The sequence below is a fragment of the Triturus cristatus genome, chromosome 4_2 (assembly GCF_964204655.1).
Source record: "Triturus cristatus chromosome 4_2, aTriCri1.1, whole genome shotgun sequence".
NCBI lineage: Eukaryota > Metazoa > Chordata > Amphibia > Caudata > Salamandridae > Triturus > Triturus cristatus.
In genome coordinates this window covers 729992856-730013938 of record NC_140586.1, presented here as the reverse complement: position 1 = coordinate 730013938, position 21083 = coordinate 729992856, and the positions used below count along the sequence as shown (strand labels likewise).

General features: G+C 46.5%; 1 protein-coding gene across 2 annotated transcripts in view; it reads right to left on the bottom strand.

Annotated features, from left to right (window-relative positions):
* The window catches only part of TUT4 (terminal uridylyl transferase 4), a 1269543-nt gene that overhangs the window by 216558 nt on the left and 1031902 nt on the right, over positions 1-21083 (bottom strand). For both annotated transcript variants that reach the window (XM_085602613.1, XM_085602614.1), the window contains exon 26: positions 10110-10225. In XM_085602613.1, coding sequence (XP_085458739.1) covers positions 10110-10225 — 116 coding nt within the window. The remainder of the gene's footprint in view (positions 1-10109; positions 10226-21083) is intronic.

Genomic DNA, 21083 nt, shown 5'->3' with positions numbered 1-21083 from the left:
CTTGAACTACTTTCCACGAAAGGAACTCTTGACTATTTCTGAAGACTCTCCCTTGTGGCTAAGGAGTAGCCACCCTGCACCAGCAGGCACCACCTAAGCGCTTGCGGTTTGCTGTAAGTCACTCCTACGGATCAAGACTGCCCAGCTCGACGAGACCCGGGTTCCCTGCCATCTCTGACCTCGACCTACATCATCAGCTCAGCTGAGATTCGTAGGTGTGACGAGACCTGTGGGACCGGCCATCTTCAGAACCTGCACGACGCTTATCTAGCACGCCCACCGAGGGACCCTCGAGTGAGTGCACCTAGGGTTTGAGAAGCCCTAACCCTGAGCGGCTCCAGCACCGAAGTCTGCCTCCCCAGCATCCACGAGATCTGCGTGGGGGCCCTTCCGCTCCTTGCTGTTCACCGCGTTGTCCGACCACTCGCCGACCGGCTTGTGGCCCTCTTCACGACGCACCACGGTTGTCTCATCACTAGTCTGGTTACTCCACACTGGCTCTTGCTCCCTTTCAACAGAGGAGTACCTCGGACCCTCCTGGTCCACTTCAGACGCCATCTTGACTCCCCCGCGTGGGTTGCCACTGCCAAAATCCGCTGCCCCATTCCTGGGCCCAGCATCATCGACAGCAGACACCTTCGTGGGACAGCTCGCCCTCCATCCTGGTCGCCGCCGCGCCTCCTGGTCCGAGGAACAGCCGAGTCCGACGTCATCCACTCACCTGGTCGAGGTGACTTCAGCCGGTGCCGTCCTGGTACCCACACGATCGCTGGCTAGCGGTTGAGAACTGAGTCCCCTCTGCTTTCAGGTTTTCTCCATCACCGATCCAGGCTTGGATCTCTCTGAACATCAACACTGGTCGCCTGCCAGCAACTTCTTCTTTCAGGCTCCTGAGACTACAACGAGGACTCCCGACATCTTGCCGAACCTCCCGCAGCCGCAGCCTCTGGGCTAGGTAACTCGAGCATTTCGGTGCTCCATCGCAGGTTCGCTTTACAAGTGTCCAGTTCCTTTTTCGTTTAGTCCCACTGATCGGATCACTCCGGAATCAGTAACTTTAGACTTTCTAACCTTTTCCATTCCACTTGCAGTGTAAATGGTTCCGTGCCCTTCGGGCATTTGTGTAAATTGTGCAACCAGAAGTATTTTCATAAGAGTTTTGTAGTGTGCTTAGCTCCCTGACTCATAAAGAGCCAGGGTAGTCTTGTTATAAATAAATATCCTTTATTTTCATAACAACTTGTGTGGTGTCCTTTCACTTGGTGTTCAAGGGGTATATGTGATGGTAAACAGCTGGCTTAACACGCCCTCTAGAGTTTAGCCTAAAGACTGCTCGTATCCACGCTACTAGGATAGCTGGTCTATACGGTTGACTTACAACCAATCATCAATAAGGGTCGTTTGGAATGATACACGGTGATCACTAGAATAGTGAGCACTACATATCAGGCCAACTTCTCACATTGGTGAGCAGCGGTTGGGATTTGAGCTTGCTGTTGTTTTACCACACACGTATCCTAAGAATATCAAAGTGAAAGATCACATAAGTACCCAGGTACATATAACTTAACTTAGAATACTCTGAGTTCTACTGAACCAGCTGTTGTAGTGTAACAGGGCTTAGCACACCCTGACTACAACTCTTAGCAAGGGATCAGTAGGTAAACAAATAGTGTAGGTAGGTGCATCACTTACACCTCACTAGAAGCATGTCGGTCCACGGAGAGTCTGCGGAGACTCCCTTAGTGGTCAGTGACCCTCCACAGGTCATGTCACGATATGCAGCTCTTAGCTTCAAGGAGATGAGACAGCTGTGTGCCTCCAGGAAGCTAAACCAGGGTTCTAACCCTACCATCGCATTTCTGATAGGTCTCTTAGAGACGTACGATGCTAGGAGGTCCTCTAACACAGGTCCCCCCAATGCTGATGGGAACATGCCTCCCTTAGAGGGAACCCTTGGTGACCCGGACCTCGACCTCCATACAGAGGAGGAAGACGAGGAGGAGTTATCAGGAGACGAGGCAAACAAAGGTCCAGTGGTAGTCAGCAGGCTTACAAGGACCAACTTAAGCAGGCATGAGAATGGAACTGGGGGAGCCCCGGGCCCACGCTCAAGCAGGCCTAACATTGGGAACGGACGAGCTAGGTCTCTCTCCAGAGGCTCTAACAGATCTGTTCGAACACATGTCTCTCAGGCATCTTCTCAGAGAGGAATGACGTCCCCTCAGAGAAGGGAGCATGAAGCGAAGATGAGGGAAGTCAATCTGAGGATCGAGCGGGAAGAACTTGCCCTCGCCAAAGAAAGACTTGCCTTGGCCCGAGAGCAGAAATTAAGTGGGTTAGATCCCACTGGTGGCAGCATTCTCATTAGAGAGAAAGACAGGGGTATAGACACTAGACACCTGAGTAAAATAGTGCCCCCCTTTAAGCAAGGGGACGATATCCACAAGTGGATAACTGCGTTGGAGAGGGCCTGCACTGTCCAGTGCGTCCCCCAAAGTCAGTGGGCAGCTATACTGTGGCTCTCCTTTGAAGGTAAAGGGCGAGACAAGCTCCTCACTACTAGAGCTGAGGATGCAAACAACTACCAAGTCCTGAAGAATACACTGATTGATGGGTTTGGCTTAACCACGGAGCAGTACAGGTTGCTGTTCTGGGACACCCAGAAAATTCAGTCTCAGGATTGGACTGACTTTGTCGATTGTGCCACTAAGGCTTTGGAAGGCTGGTTGCTGGGTAGCAAGGTTACTGATTACACAGGATTGTACAATCTTATCATGCGAGAACAGATTTTAAACAACTGTCAGAACCAATTGTTGCATCAGCACCTTGTTGACTCGGATCTGACCTCTCCCCAAGAATTGGGAAAGAAGGCAGACAGATGGGTCAGAACAAGGGTCAAGCAGAACCAGAACCAGAACCAGAACCAGGGTGGTCAGAAGAAAGCAGACCAAAAGGGTAGTAACAAGAACGAAAAGAATGACCAGAAGTCTTCGACAGGTCCCCAACAAACCAAAGAGGGTGGGGGTCAGGCTTCACAGAAGAAGAAGACTCAAGAAGGCCAGTCAAAAAGGTGGTGCCAATACTGTAAAAGTAAGACTCACTGGTTTAGTGAGTGCACCAAGAAAGGAGGGCAAACTCCTGCCACTGCAGCCCCTAAGGCACCTGCACCCCCTAGTACAGTCAGCAGTGGTAGTGCGCCTCCCAAGGCATTAGTTGGGTTAACCTTGGGAACCGAGGGGAGTGACGACTTAGTCAGCACGCTCACTCAGGCCGTCCTTGTCTGTACAGGGGATATGGATATGTCCCCTGGTGCCAGTCCCAATACTTTGGGCAAATACAGACAGACACCTTTGATCAATGGAAAAGTGGCTCAGGCCTACAGGGACACTTGTGCCAGTGTCACTATGGTGACGCCTAACTTTGTGGACCCTGGACAGATCATGCTAGGTACCGATTACCTAGTGACCAATGCCAGCAACGTCACTACTAATCACAGTATGGCAGTTGTTGATTTCTCCTGGGGAGGGGTAAGTGGCCCGAAAAAGGTTGTGGTTAGTTCAGACCTCCCCGTAGAATGTCTGTTGGGCAATGATTTGGAAACGTCACAATGGTCAGAAGTGGAGCAGAGGACTCACATGGAAATGTTAGGCTTGCCAGCACATGTCCTTGCTGTGACCAGGTCACAGGCCAAAAGATGCCCCACTGAACAGGTGCTGGATCCTGGAAGAACGGACCAGATACCTTCCAAGAAAAGGAGCAGTAGGGGTAAGGCTTCGCCTTCCCCCTTGCCCCAGGTTGTGGATCAAGTCTCTGAGGAGGCTGACCTTAAAGAACTGAGGGAAACTGAGCCGAAAGAGCTTGAACCTGGTCAGGTTGAGTTTCTGGGCTCAGGGGGACCCTCCAGGGAAGACCTGGGGAAGGCACAGTTAGACTGCCCCTCCCTTGAACCCCTCAGACAGCAGGCTGCTGCTGAGGCTGCAGGGAACGCCACAGGTACCCACAAAGTATACTGGGACGATGGACTCCTGTACTCCGAGGCAAGAGACCCCAAACCTGGCGCGACCAGGAGGCTGGTCATTCCCTTGTCTCTGAGAGGTTTCCTTCTTACCTTGGCCCACGAGATTCCCCTTGCAGGTCACTTAGGCCAGAATAAGACTTGGGACAGAATTGTTCCACACTTTCACTGGCCCCACATGTCCGAAGATACGAAGGAGTTTTGCCGCTCCTGTGTCACTTGCCAAGCCAGTGGTAAGTCAGGTGGCACGACAAAGGCCCCCCTCATACCACTACCGGTGGTGGGGGTACCCTTTGAACGAGTGGGGATCAACATTGTCGGACCAATGGAACCCCAGACAGCATCAGGGCACAAGTTTATACTGGTGGTGGTGGACCACGCCACCAGGTATCCTGAAGCTATTCCCCTTAGGACCACTACAGCACCTGTGGTGGCACGGGCCCTACTCGGAGTGTTCTCCAGAGTGGGCTTCCCTAAGGAGGTCGTCTCAGACAGAGGTGCAAACTTCATGTCGGGATATCTGACTGCTATGTGGAAGGAGTGTGGTGTCAACTACAAGTTCACCACACCCTATCACCCACAATGCAATGGGCTTGTTGAGAGATTCAACAGGACCCTAAAAGGGATGATTCACGGACTACCTGAAAAGCTTCGGCGGAGATGGGATGTCCTGATACCCTGCCTCTTGTTCGCCTACAGGGAGGTCCCGCAGAAGGGGGTTGGCTACAGCCCTTTTGAGCTTCTGTTCGGACATCCTGTAAGGGGACCCCTTTGTTTGGTAAAGGAAGGATGGGAGAGACCTCTCAGAAAGCCGGCATCAAACATTGTGGACTATGTGCTCGGCCTCCGCTCGCGGATGGCGGAGTACATGGAAAAGGCATCTAAAAACCTTGAGGCGAGCCAAGAATTACAGAAAGCTTGGCACGACCAAAAGGCTGTCCTGACTGTGTACCAGCCTGGACAGAAGGTGTGGGTGCTGGAGCCCGTGGCCCCAGCAGCACTTAAAGACAAATGGTCTGGGCCCCACACGATCATTGAGCAAAAGGGAGAGGTCACCTACTTGGTAGACCTGGGAACTCCCCGGAGCCCCCACAGGGTGCTCCATGTAAACAGGCTCAAGGCATATGTCGACAGGGAGGGCATGGGCTTGCTCATGGCCACAGATGAGGGACAGGAGGAGGAGAGTGACCCTCTCCCGGACCTGCTTTCTCAGAACCCTGACGATGGGTCAGTAGATGGTGTTTTCTTTTGCGGCAGCCTCTCTGGACATCAACAAAAGGATTGTAAACAGGTTCTTCAATCCTTTCGACATATGTTCTCTCTGACACCCAGTCAGACCAATTGGTGTACCCATGAGGTCGACACTGGGGACAGTCTGCCCGTAAAGAGTAAAATCTATCGACAGCCTGATCATGTCAGAGACTGCATCAAGACAGAGGTGCAGAAAATGTTGGAGCTGGGAGTCATTGAGCCCTCGGACAGCCCCTGGGCTAGTTCCGTAGTTCTCGTGCCGAAACCTCACACCCAGGGCGGTAAGAAAGAGATGAGGTTTTGCGTGGACTACAGAGGCCTCAATGCAGTCACTAAGACTGACGCCCACCCAATACCAAGAGCAGACGAACTTATAGACCGGTTGGCTTCGGCCAACTACTTAAGTACGTTTGACCTGACAGCTGGGTATTGGCAAATCAGGTTAGCTGAGGAGGCCAAACCCAAAACAGCATTTTCTACCCCGGGTGGGCATTATCAGTTCGTGGTAATGCCCTTTGGTTTGAAAAATGCACCTGCCACCTTCCAAAGGCTGGTGAATCGAGTTCTCACTGGGTTGGACGACTTCTGTGCGGCGTATCTGGACGATATCGCTGTCTTTAGCTCCACCTGGGAGGATCACCTGGTCCACCTGAGGAAAGAGTTAGAGGCCCTGCAAAAGGCAGGCCTCACTATCAAGGCCACTAAGTGCCAGATAGGGCAGACACAGGTTGTATACCTGGGCCACCTTGTAGGTGGAGGCCAGGTTCAGCCATTGGAGAGCAAAATACAGGCCATCCAGGACTGGGCTCCTCCAACCACCCAGACTCAGGTTCGAGCTTTCTTGGGCCTGACTGGTTATTACCGGAAATTTGTCAGAAATTATGGATCCATTGTGACCCCGCTAAACGATCTGACAAGTAAAAAGATGCCAAAAAAAGTTCAGTGGACAGCAAGCTGTCAGAAGGCATTCGATGACCTAAAGCAGGCCATGTGCACAGCACCTATCCTAAAGAGTCCAGACTACTCCAAACCATTCATTGTCCAAACAGACGCTTCGGAGCTGGGTGTGGGAGCTGTTCTATCTCAACTGAATTTTGATGGTCATGACCAGCCCATAGCTTTTATTAGCAGGAGGCTGACCCCCAGAGAGAAGAATTGGTCAGCTATTGAGAGGGAGGCCTTTGCTGTGGTTTGGGCCCTTAAGAAGTTGAGGCCATACTTGTTTGGCACTCACTTCAAGATTCAGACCGACCATAAGCCCCTCTTGTGGCTAAATCAAATGAAGGGTGAAAACCCCAAACTACTTAGGTGGTCCATTTCCCTACAGGGGATGGACTTCACAGTGGAGCATAGACCTGGCATTGATCATGGCAATGCAGATGGGCTCTCCAGGTATTTCCACTTAGAGCAAGAAGACTCACCTGGTCAAGGTTAGCTTATTGTCCCAAAGTTTGGGGGGGGTGTCATGTAGGAGAGTAGGGTCTGCAATCCTATGATCACCCAGATTTTTTGCTTTTGCTTCATTGGTTTACGACTTTCCCTGGCTGTGGGCCTGCTAATCAGACCCACAGCCTAGCTGTTCTCTCGCGAAATTAACACACATGTACATTAGGTGCATCCACTAATTGGAACTGGGCCGCCTTGTCAGTCCCTGTCTCAGCATACCACAGGTATCCAGGGCATCGGTGTACCCAGGGCCTACCAGGGGCTGCAGCATGTATTATGCCACCCCTGGATGGCCGCCCAAATCTGACACAACTGGCTGCACGACAGCTGGGGCAAGGTGGTGTAATCACCCGTTGCTGTAGGTGTAGTATTCCTATACCTAACCCTAAAATGGACACATGGATTCCTATCAGTCACTCCTATGGCAGGCCTTATCAATCCTGAAGGCAGAGTGCAGGGGATCATGTGGGACGGTGCTCTGGCGCGAGCTGAGCCGTCGACGGCTTGCGGAACCAAGTCCTAATAGCCGTTCCATGGTGACGCGGGCCAACTACTTTAAAATGCATTATAATCCTTGCGGTTATTTGCTAACTTTGGCATCGCATCACCTACACATGTCGAGTAAGGTGTCATACGAATTCGAATACAAACCCCTCGCCAGTTCTGGCGACGGGGTTAGCATTCCCCCCTTTTAGAGGGGCACGACATGGAAGTAACCTTGAACCCCGGTTAAAGTTGACTCAAGCCTCAGCATCACAAAATGGATGCTGCCACCAGACACAAGTCTGACCTCCTGCTGCTGGGAGACCTTCCAGCGAAGGGAGCTTGGACAAAGGGTTTCCTGTCGAGGGCGGTGTTAGCACCATCCCAGACAGGGTTTGTGTATCCCAGGTAGGCAGGGCTGAAAGGAAGGTGATTGCAAGTGGCACCCCGGTGCTCACTGTGCATAGCCCGGCTCAAACCAGTTTCGGGGGCACACCAGCCCCTGAGCTGGGGCGAAGCCGGACAAAGGATAGGGGTGTAACCACCCCCCTCCTGGCCCCACCCATAGGTAGGACCTAGTCACGGGCCAGCCCCTTTTCCTAGAATAAAGGTAGGAGCGAGTCCCCTTCCCAAATTGGATAATCGGATAATCGGATAATTCTGAATCTTGAACTACTTTCCACGAAAGGAACTCTTGACTATTTCTGAAGACTCTCCCTTGTGGCTAAGGAGTAGCCACCCTGCACCAGCAGGCACCACCTAAGCGCTTGCGGTAAGTCACTCCTACGGATCAAGACTGCCCAGCTCAACGAGACCCGGGTTCCCTGCCATCTCTGACCTCGACCTACATCATCAGCTCAGCTGAGATTCGTAGGTGTGACGAGACCTGTGGGACCGGCCATCTTCAGAACCTGCACGACGCTTATCTAGCACGCCCACCGAGGGACCCTCGAGTGAGTGCACCTAGAGTTTGAGAAGCCCTAACCCTGAGCGGCTCCAGCACCGAAGTCTGCCTCCCCAGCATCCACGAGATCTGCGTGGGGGCCCTTCCGCTCCTTGCTGTTCACCGCGTTGTCCGACCACTTGCCAACCGGCTTGTGGCCCTCTTCACGACGCACCACGGTTGTCTCATCACTAGTCTGGTTACTCCAGACTGGCTCTTGCTCCCTTTCAACAGAGGAGTACCTCGGACCCTCCTGACCCACTTCAGACGCCATCTTGACTCCCTCGCGTGGGTTGCCACTGCCAAAATCCGCTGCCCCATTCCTGGGCCCAGCATCATCGACAGCAGACACCTTCGTGGGACAGCTCGCCCTCCATCCTGGTCGCCGCCGCGCCTCCTGGTCCGAGGAACAGCCGAGTCCGACGTCATCCACTCACCTGGTCGAGGTGACTTCAGCCGGTGCCGTCCTGGTACCCACACGATCGCTGGCTAGCGGTTGAGAACTGAGTCCCCTCTGCTTTCAGGTTTTCTCCATCACCGATCCAGGCTTGGATCTCTCTGAACATCAACACTGGTCGCCTGCCAGCAACTTCTTCTTTCAGGCTCCTGAGACTACAACGAGGACTCCCGACATCTTGCCGAACCTCCCGCAGCCGCAGCCTCTGGGCTAGGTAACTCGAGCATTTCAGTGCTCCATCGCAGGTTTGCTTTACAAGTGTCCAGTTCCTTTTTCGTTTAGTCCCACTGATCGGATCACTCCGGAATCAGTAACTTTAGACTTTCTAACCTTTTCCATTCCACTTGCAGTGTAAATGGTTCCGTGCCCTTCGGGCATTTGTGTAAATTGTGCAACCAGAAGTATTTTCATAAGAGTTTTGTAGTGTGCTTAGCTCCCTGACTCATAAAGAGCCAGGGTAGTCTTGTTATAAATAAATATCCTTTATTTTCATAACAACTTGTGTGGTGTCCTTTCACTTGGTGTTCAAGGGGTATATGTGATGGTAAACAGCTTGCTTAACACGCCCTCTAGAGTTTAGCCTAAAGACTGCTCGTATCCACGCTACTAGGATAGCTGGTCTATACGGTTGACTTACAACCAATCATCAATAAGGGTCGTTTGGAATGATACACGGTGATCACTAGAATAGTGAGCACTACATATCAGGCCAACTTCTCACATATATATATATATATACATACATATATGTTTGTCACATATATGATTGTGTTTCCGGGGTCCCGCGCATGGGCGGGAATATTCTAGTGCTTATGACTTTGATGAGGATACCCCTGGAAGATAACTAGGATTACAGGTAATAAGTAACTAATCCTTCCCCACTAATACCCTCCTGCTTTTAAGTCCCTATATCTCTGAAACGTATTTTTCGATTACCATCAGAGGATGCCAGAAAGACAGTGATTGCATCCATAATAAGCTTGCAACTTGTTTATTGTAATGTTACATATTTAGGTACCTTGATACAGAAAATACAGAGACTAAAAAAAACTTACAAATCAAGAAGCACAGATTTCAAGCAGTTTACACGATTTTTCTAATGTCTTTCCACTGCTTGGTAGACTCCACTAGTTAGCGAAAGGATTACCTTCAAAATATTGTGCACCATTCATAAGTGTACACATGGATCACCCCTTCCATTCTGAATAGCACATTACTTTTCATACTACTCCGCAATGACGAATCGAAAAAGTTAGAAAGTTCCTGTTAACTGAGTAAGAAAACATTTTGAAATTAGTACAATGTTTTTGTATATTTAATTTTCCTTATGAAACAATTTGTCGTAAAAAGCGTTTTGGGAAACTTACGGGTGACTAGAAGTAGTCCCTTTTTTATGGATCTCAAAGAAAATTCCATAACAGAGAACCATTACTATCAACAGAGTGGCAGAACACCTACGGTTCAACACCTCCACTGCTTGTTAAAATTACAGTAGTCCTAAACATTCTCACCTTCGCCTTTTTGGACAGTCCTTCATATAATGGCCAATCTTTCCACAGACACGGCAGCATCTATCATTGGGTGCCAGCTCACCATCTGTCAATACTTTTGAATCAAAAAAGTAATCCTAAAAATAAAGAATCAGATTATTTTCTTGTAAAACGGTAATGTAATTTCTTAACATTAAGCAACTGTCTCCTAATTTCAATCACTAGGCAACTGCAGGTTTGTCAACATTCATTTGAGTCTTGACTAGCTCTTAAGTGTTTACGTTTTCATAGTATCTACTATAAGATTTAAAAAATGGAAATGGTGACCGCATATCTGGCAACAACATAGCTGATTTAGGAAAATGGTGCTAGCGATAAACTACTTACCTGTAATTTTGCATCCATCAGCTTTGTGTGCAAACCAAGATAGTACAAATATAGAATACTCTTTTTAGTACTGTACTTGTTGGGTAAAGGCTGCCTTTCCTACCCAACTCAATCTACATGTCAACTATCTACCTGACAATTTAAGAGGCAGCTTCTACTTGCACAGCAAGACTGTCTTAACTCTGCCCCAATACAGAAACAGTGGAATATGTTGAGGAATGCAATATAAGCTTATGAGATTATATTATAAATAGGAGAAGAAAACAGAGAAGCTCAGTTAAATACCAGTCAGACAGTGGCATGTTCAACGGAGTTAATGGATTTATTGGAAAATAACAAGCAAGACATCATGGCCAATAGAGGTTGGGGCGCAGCCAACAGGCCATCGAGTAGGAGGAAATTCATGGTGCTTCCACACCATCGCCTTCCTGCATAGGAGAGCGACTGACTGAATGCAAGTATTTTCTTGGCAGTCGCCTGGAACGAGGAGAGAGAGTTCCTGAAGGTCAAAGACTGTGTTCGTTCTGGTAAACGTGTTCCGAGAATGCGGCCTGCATGGAACGGCAAGATGACAGTGTGAGGATTTCAGTCACAGACCTACTTTGGTTCTCCACTTAATTTTACATTTTAGACTGACATCATTTTAGCAGGGTTATATTTTACATGTTTTGGTTGCACAATATTATTCTGAGAATACGCTGCACATGCTGCTTGTTTTTAGGAAGCTTTTCCCCTAGTTTCAGCAGTACACACAGTGCAAGACTAGAACACAGAACAAGATATCATGGAGCTTATGTTGTCAGCTTGCCAACAGCTTCTAACATTTAGACACAGCATTACATCAGAGCAGGATCTCTAACACAGTGGGTTTTGGGTTTATTATATAAACTGTCCCCTGTCGTACTGGAGGTCAGAGAGGAGCATTCCCATTCCTGTCTTCACCATCCTGAGACACATTGCTGTGTTTGGCATGTAGCACTGTGAACACTGAGCTTCCATCCTGCAGAGAGGGATTGTCAATCTACTCCAGGCAGATTGCCTCGCCAAGTTTTCCAGGTATGGGGGCTTGGGCTAGCCTGAGGGATCATGCAGAGTGTATACCCAATTTTGCTCTCAGAGCAGTGGTTGTGATGGGTAGAAATACAGATATAGCACAAATACTGGTATGGTTGGAATGTTCATTCATTTCACAATGCTGGTTACTTTGCTTTGTTTTATCTGCCTAATAATTGCTTGTTTTCGGTCCAGGGAAGACATGGCTTGGCAGTTCGGGCTGGACTGCACCCATGAGGCACAGGGTCAAGACTGATTTGCATATAGCTGTGTCTGAACTGGGGTGGCGAAGTGAGCTAAAGAACGATGATGGAGTGTCTGAAAAGTTTGTGTTCCGTCCATCATCTCCTTGTGTTTGCTTTGTTTGCCCTAAGTTGGAAGGGTATGCCCAGACGCGAGCCCCTTGCTCACTTTGCCACTGGATTCAAGCTAGCCTGGGTGATGAGGGCTGTTAGCACGAAACTGGTCCCATGATGCTTGTTTTCGGTCCAGGGAAGACATGGCTTGGCAGTTCGGGCTGGACTGTACACAAAAGGCACAGGGTCAAGACTGATTTGCATATAGCTGTCTTAACTGGGGTGTCGACGTGAGCTAAAGATTGATGATGGATTCAACCCAGATCTGTGACTGGGGGTGAGTGTCTGAAAAGTTTTAGTGCTCCGTCCAACATCTCCTTGTGTTTGCTCAGCTTTAACTGAATACACACTACATTCTTTATAATGGTCTTGCATGACTATCGAGACGTTTAACTCTGTATGTTACACAAAAATAACTAATCCCCAGTGAGGGCTGTTCAAGCTGTTCAGAAACAGTTAGCTGTGTCTGTCATTAGTCCTGTAACTATAATTTGCAATTATGGGTAAATTTCCCACTAGGCAGGAAGAAATTCCGTTCTGGATAGCACAAAAAACAAATCAGCTTGAAACTATGTTTACTCATACATGACCCCAAGATAAACAGAGAATTATTACCATGTGCTTGCCACCTGAGATGATTCCCCCATTTGATGACTGTGCCACATGGGGTACAGTATTTGCTACAATCAACACCATAACTCATGGTACACTATTTCTGGCTGTTTTGCCTAACGTTCTAAAACAAATACAAAAGGAGTACGAGGCAACCCCTGCCTTGGATTTAGGGATGAAATTGGGAACGTTGCCATAGTATCTTGAATTAGGTCAGCCACCATTAAAGGCAAAGCAGCAGAACTGGCTATACGCCAACGGATCGCACAAGTTGCAGTCGCAGACCAAGAGCACAAGCTACCAAAAACGTTTGCGGACACCAGTACATCTATATGCCGAGATAATTTAGGAGCCAAACCAAATAAGCCACAGCTTGGCAAAGGTAGTTCTGAAGAGGAAAATATCAAACAAGCACCAGAGTCTTCTAAAAAACGCTGGGACAAACAAAAAAATAAAGGAAAATCTAAATCACAGGGAGGATCTCCGCAACTGTTGACCGCTGACAGACCTTACAATTAACACCACCGTAACACACTAAAACAGCTGGATAGGTATCAGTATACTGATACATGTACTTCTCAATCCTTTCTGGACACATCAGACAAACAATACGAGAGAGGGGGGAGATCAGAGAGCAGACAGGAAGAGTACTTGAAACCAAAAAAGGACTCATAACGCTTGTCTGATGTATTCATAAAAAAGGAAGAGAAACTTCCACAATAAAAAACTAAATTCAAGAAAGGTTACGAGAATTTCAGCAAAATATGCCACACATATTGAGAACTCTTCTCCTAGAGAAGAAGTGGGCAGTGACTCTGCTAGACAGCACGGCAGAGGTCACAATAGTTCGCCAGGATCTTTAAAGGTTTCTGGATGCAAAAGCAACTGACTACTTTATTGAAGTCGATACCACATTACCTACACGTCAGCCCTCAGTAGAGACTTTTTAAACATACAAACTGAGGGTGACATACCGCGAACCATTCATTTTCTGGCTTAACATTTAGTTATGACATTCTCCTAGCAGAGGTTGATAGGCCCCCGAAGTTTGTAAGAACAATCCCACGAGGAGAGTAGGTAATATCACAGTATGTCTCTATGCTTGTTCCCAAAGTAGTTAAACAAGTCTATGCCGCAGAATAGACTCTCACACAAGCCCCGGCATGATACAGCCACCATGTAGGCTGGAATAAGGACTTACCTTATCACGTTAAAACCATGATGTCCAGCCCACAAGTGCAACCGCAATACTCTATTACACATGAAGCAAAAGCTCCAGTGACAGAGATCCTTTCACAGCTAGAATACCAGGGAATAGTTGAACCGTGTGCATCTCCTATGAATAATCCCTTGTTTCCGGTTGCCAAACCGGATCACTCTTATTGTATAGTCTTAGACTACAGACATTTAAACAGATACACGGACATTTGCGATTCAAAACTCGCACAACATGGCTTGAATGAACAATATAGTCCGTAAAAAAATACAAAACAACCTTGGATATTTCCAACGGTTTCTTCTGCCAAAACATGGCACCTGAAAGCAGAGATTTGACTGTGTTCTCTATCTTTGGCTCTCTAAGCCACTTTTGCCGGCTCACTCGGGGGTATACGAACAGTCCTGGACTGTTTGCTGCCTGAGTAATGTCAATTCTACTTGATATTGACCCTGAGGCATTGTCCTATGTTGATGACATATAACGGATGATGACTTAAACACACACATAGCCAGAGTACATCTCATTGTATTGGAATTTGCTGAATATGGCTACAAATTTAATAAGAAAAAAAACCTGCTTTTTTCAGTATCTTATTTTTGGGATAGGAGTTATCAAATGAGGGTAAGAGCCTAGATCCACATTTCCTAGAGAAATATGCTCTCCTACAACCACAAAACACACTTAAAAATTGCAATCCTTGTAAGGATTCTTTAACTTTGGCAGAACTTACATACCAGATTATGCACAACACATAAAACATTTCTACAATTTGATTCTCCCTGATCTTTCCAACATGCATTGGACATCAGAACATACACAAATACTCAGATCACTACAGACTAACATGCTTGCATCACGACACACACGTGTCAACAAAACTAACGTGGTCATCACTGGCTTTATGTACTTCACACTCAATTAAGGTGACAGCGCCGTTAGCGAAATAAATCACATTTATATTCTAATGCAGAAAGACATTTTGCATCCGCTGAAAAAACATACTGACTGCAGTTCAGATGGCTGTGAAAGGAAAGACTGCTGGTTTAAGGGAAACCCTATAATCTCAATGGAAATTCGATAGTGGAGAGAACAAAATTAGACTTAAAGCAATCTCTAACAACTAGAGTATTAGGTTCAGCTCATAGTTGGATCCATCACTTGTACGGGGTACAGACAGCATTAAATAATCTGCCTAGACGATCTCTGGGTGGCCGGACTCCCTACGAGGTCCTGTTTGGCATCCAGGTGTACGTTCCAGATCTTGACAGTCCTGACAGTGGCAGCAGATACACTTTTTGACATAAATGAATGCTTCGCTGTTTTACAGGAATTACAAGATGACCGTGATGAGCGATCAAATGAACATTTGAAAACTTCTGCCACTGACTGAGTGAAGGAGCAACCAGCACCTTCCGGCTTGATTCCAAAAGTGGGGATCTGGTACAGCTAAAAAATGCAGTAAAAGAGGAATTTGGCCCATCATACTGTGCATCGGTGCACGTCCTCGAAATTCAAGGTACAAGAACTGCGATTTTACAACCGCTTACTGGCTGTAAAGACAGATTACTTGCCTCCACTGATCAAGTAAATGTGCATCATGTGGCCAGTACTAAATAGCAGCCCACGAGGACTCCTGGGTAGTTCCCTAACTCCTCTCGCTATCCCATAGAAATAGTCTCTACAAATTCTAAGCAACACCAATGCTGTTTACCCCCAGATGGGATGGGCATGGAATGAACTATTGTTGATTCCTGTTACCGCTATAAATACAAGCCATACATCCGAAGCGAGTATAACACTTACTTCTGCTACTTCTGACAATGATGAACCACCTTTGGAGGCGTCTACCAATTCTCTCCTGCCAACTGCGCCTCCTGTTTTTCAACAGACTGCTTCTGTCTACTTTATGGATGTTGATGACTTTTCTTCTAATTACTCTAACACTTCACTGCATCGTGTACATGACTTTATTCTTTAGCTGAAACACACTTATCTGGGTCCTCCTTGGGTTTACATTTGGATTGCCATTTCGTTATTTTGTCTGCTTCTTCAGATTGGATTTGAGACTGTTTTCTTCTTGCTGATGATTTAACATAATCTCCCAGAATGCTTCATTGCAGAACTGGTGGTCCAGATGCTCAAATCTCATTTGTCCTCACACAAAGTGTGATGAGACAGTCCCTTGTGAACATTTCAGCTTTTCCAGTTTATGATTGAATTGTTTAGGATAAGGCCCATATGATATTTTTGGTCCAACAAAGACTGTGCAGATTTGTTATGTATTTACGATGGGAATAGGTGATATAATTACACCCAGGGTTGAGTCTGACTGGGATGTAAAGAGAGTCACCTCTATGCTCTCAGAGCTTGAATCTTGTACTGTTTATTTGTAAGAGAAGGTCCGTACCTTAACTCTGCTAATTATGGAGACATGGCTTGTTATCACAACTATGCACACTATTATTTACACAGATCAAGTGTTCCACGTACAATTTTTAATTTAACACAATTGGAACACTGCCCAACTACCCCAGTGGGTAGCTCCAAAACATACATGGACAAATTGACACATTTTTCTGGTCATAATGTATTAGATTCAGTTCCTTTTTATTTTAAATTTACCCCTCCAAAGTAAAGACAAATATGCTAACCAAAACTAGATGAATATATTTAGAATTGTTCATTTACCAACTGGCCCTGAAAGGCTATGACTATTGAAAAGACAACACTGATCTGAAATCAGTTTGGGGTACTAGACCATGGCAAGTGCAGGAAACAGAGACTTTATTTAGAGCATTTTTGATTCCAACGCAGCAATATCTCCTGAATAAAGCAGTCCAACAGACTACTATTTGGGTCTAGCCAAAATTAGAAATACATTTGCCTGGTATTTCTACAATTGCCGTTACAATAATTGGCAAATGCAAAAACAACTATTGATGGACAGAATGCAGAACAATGTCATACATTCACCCCAGTACATAGATCTGGGCCTAAATCCATCGTTTTTTTGCTCACCATGCCGTTCCAGTTTGAACCCAGCCATATGCAAATCAGTCTTGACCCTGTGCCTCATGGGAACAGTCCAGCCCGAATTGCCAAGCCAGGTCCTCCCTGGACTGGAAACAAGCATCCTAGGACCGGTTTCTGGCATTTCAGCCGTCTTCAGCCAGGCTTGCTTGATTTCCAGTGGCATGGAGAGCAAGGGACCCACGTCCGGGCATACCCTTTCCACTCGGGGTGACAAATGCAAAAACAACTATTGATGGACAGAATGCAGAACAATGTCATACATTCACCCCAGTACAGAGATCTGGGCCTAAATCCATCGTTTTTTTGCTCACCATGCCGTTCCAGTTTGAACCCAGCCATATGCAAATCAGTCTTGACCCTGTGCCTCATGGGAACAGTCCAGCCCGAATTGCCAAGCCAGGTCCTCCCTGGACTGGAAACAAGCATCCTAGGACCGGTTTCTGGCATTTCAGCCGTCTTCAGCCAGGCTTGCTTGATTTCCAGTGGCATGGAGAGCAAGGGACCCACGTCTGGGCATACCCTTTCCACTCGGGGTGACAAATGCAAAAACAACTATTGATGGACAGAATGCAGAACAATGTCATACATTCACCCCAGTACAGAGATCTGGGCCTAAATCCATCGTTTTTTTGCTCACCATGCCGTTCCAGTTTGAACCCAGCCTTATGCAAATCAGTCTTGACCCTGTGCCTCATGGGAACAGTCCAGCCCGAATTGCCAAGCCAGGTCCTCCCTGGACTGGAAACAAGCATCCTAGGACCGGTATCTGGCATTTCAGCCGTCTTCAGCCAGGCTTGCTTGATTTCCAGTGGCATGGAGAGCAAGGGACCCACGTCTGGGCATACCCTTTCCACTCGGGGTGACAAATGCAAAAACAACTATTGATGGACAGAATGCAGAACAATGTCATACATTCACCCCAGTACAGAGATCTGGGCCTAAATCCATCGTTTTTTTGCTCACCATGCCGTTCCAGTTTGAACCCAGCCATATGCAAATCAGTCTTGACCCTGTGCCTCATGGGAACAGTCCAGCCCGAATTGCCAAGCCAGGTCCTCCCTGGACTGGAAACAAGCATCCTAGGACCGGTTTCTGGCATTTCAGCCGTCTTCAGCCAGGCTTGCTTGATTTCCAGTGGCATGGAGAGCAAGGGACCCACGTCTGGGCATACCCTTTCCACTCGGGGTGACAAATGCAAAAACAACTATTGATGGACAGAATGCAGAACAATGTCATACATTCACCCCAGTACAGAGATCTGGGCCTAAATCCATCGTTTTTTTGCTCACCATGCCGTTCCAGTTTGAACCCAGCCATATGCAAATCAGTCTTGACCCTGTGCCTCATGGGAACAGTCCAGCCCAGATCAGTTGACTGGGGGTGAGTGTTTGCAATGTTCAACACTCCGTCCATCATTTCCTTTGGTTTTTGCTTTGTTCGCCATAAGTTGGCAGGGTATGCTCAGACGTGAGTCCCTTGCTCACTTTGCCACTGGATTCAAGCAAGCCTGGCTGAAGACGGCTGAAATGCCAGAAACCGGTCCTAGGAAGCTTGTTTCCGGTCCAGGGAAGACATGGCTTGGCAGTTCGGGCTGGACTGTTCCCATGAGGCACAGGGTCAGACTGATTTGCATATGGCCATGTCTGAACTGGGGTGGCAGAGTGGGCTAAAGAACAGTGATGGATTAAACCCAGATCAGTTGACTGGGGGTGCAATGTTCAACACTCCGTCCATCATTTCCTTTGGTTTTTGCTTTGTTACAATAATTGGCAACATTTAACAAATTACACTGAGGAACAGCTCAATAGTATGGTGCAAAACTGTACATTCAACACAGGACTTCCAAGTCCCTATGGGTGGTTATTATAGCCAGTGGACACAAATGGTAAATTATACACAGGGTTTTAAAGCTAGCAGACCAGACCCTTGGTACATGGAGTCTTAACATGCAGGGATTGTTGCTACCTATCGTAGGGAAGTTGGATCATCAGTGGGTACAACATTCCACTTTGTCTGCAGTAAAAGAACATCTTTCTCTCCAAACCTATCGGAAGACATAGATTTGCAAGATTTCTTGTTGGGTCCTACGTCTCCGTATTCTAAAAGATTAATTTATACTGCCTATAATGAGATTTAGAAGTTATCACAAATGAAAGCTGCTGCATGTTTAAGACAAATTGATCAAGCTAATTTAGAAAAAAGTGTTTGTTGTTAATAGCATGAATACGTTGTCAACTAGCATTCAGAGTTTGAATATATTGTATCATCTACAATTGATATTATGCAAAGTTACATGTAATTGTTATAGCATGGAGTCAGCTTAGTTCAATTATGCACTTTAGTTGGACATTGTAGGTCTTAAAATCACACCGCGTGCCCTGGTGCTATTTGAATACAACACAATTGTTCTTGCCTTTTAATTTAATACGTAGGCAACGATTGATGGTTTAGAAGGAAGACACTTATACAATGTTATACATCGAGAAGTTAGAACAGTTGCCTTTCACAGTAGCAGAAACACCATAAGCAGCATGGTTAATACACGGGGTGATCTCATTGCCAGTCAACGTTTCAATTCACATCTTGGATACAAAATGTTCCAGTGGGCAGAAATGACTCTTTAGGGAAGTTTTGTCTGCAAATTGTGGTCATTACCCTTTCATTACAGATGTATGAGTGGTGAACCAGACGTGTTCCTTAGTGGAAAAAAATGTGAATTTTTGCTTGACCGCTCACTTATTTGTAAACAAATAACAGTGCATGGGCAGGCGTGTAATGCTTAGATGGCAAATTTAGCTTACTATTTAAAGGGAATACCAGCTTCTTCAATTTATCCAGTCATTAAGTTACTTTCAAACGGAAGTTATTTGATATTGAATGATCAAAACTGGTGTGGGATGACAGCTGGTGACCCATATGCGATTTCAGTCTCTCAGATAGTAACATGTTGCAATTCTGTGCTATTTCCTTCAACGCACACAGTTTCAGTGGTTAGCTTGTGGCCTTCCATTACAAATTTTGACAAACTGAGGAGACTGAAAGCATTATTGTTTCAGAAGGAAAGGGCACTTGTATCTGCCCGTAAAACCTTCGAACTACAAATTGCAAGGTTGTCCTAAAATTCAAATGCTACTATGCACAAATCCACAAATAAAGCGATTGAGCTAGGATTGTTGAGCATGTTTCAGACCATTTTTGTAGTGATACATTCCTTCATTCATTCTATGTTTTCCAATGTTTTCAGAGGCATACCATTTGCGTTATTCTTAATTTGTGGTATTTTGACCCTATTTTTGCTGCTCCGCAATGGATGTTCCGTTTCGAGGCCTAATGGTGATGGATCTACCACCTGTCGAGCTGTGTCGTGAATCAATGATCCCAATTTTTGGAATGTCTTGGCTACAGGAACTAAACGTTAACTGTGCTTTCGACCTGTATGGTTTACCAGCCTGTATTCCACTGTCAGGTGTGCAATCGACATGTGCCTGCCAATGCATTTGGTACCATCTCTGGACATAAAGTTGCTGGTGAGCCCGATGAGGACCCATTTCCGGAGTTGTCCCATGAGAATGCCATTGCTTCAGGATACCTTCTATAAGCCACCTCTCTCCTTGAATGTGGATGCTTCGGCTTCTGAGTTCATGAACCTGGGCTCTCTTAATGCAGGTGCATTGCAGGAAGACACGCCTTTAGCATCGGCTGATGATCAAGTTTTTTCTTTGCAACTGATCGACAAGGCCACTGCGGAAATATCGTCAGCGGATTCTGAATCCATCCTGGATTCCTTGAACACTGATAATATGGATGACATCTTGGAAGCCTCGTTTGAATTTTAATTCGGCCCTTGTTTTTATAATTTGTTGCGTTCTTATATATACTTTTAATTGCCATATTTTTATATTATTTCTGTTTGCTCAGTTTATGGACATAAGCATTTTTTACAATATGGTTTGCTTCTTTTTATTATGTTGACGCAGAGTCTTTTCACAGCCATGAGAAGGTTGTGGTGATTTCCCTACTGCACCCCCTTTGGTTCTCCACTTAGTTGTACATTCTAGGCTGTTATCGTTTTAGCAAGGTTATATTTTACAGGTTTTGCTTGCACGATATTATTCTCAGGATACGGTGTACATGCTGCTTGTTTTAAGGAAACCTTTCTCCTTGTTTAATCAGTACACTCAGTACAAGGCTGAAACACAGAACAAGATATCATGGTGCTTATGTTGTCCACTCGGTGACAGCTTCTAACATCTAGACACATCATTACATCAGAGTTGTATCTCTAACACAGTGGATTTATTATATACACTGTCCACTGTACTATTGGAGGTCAGA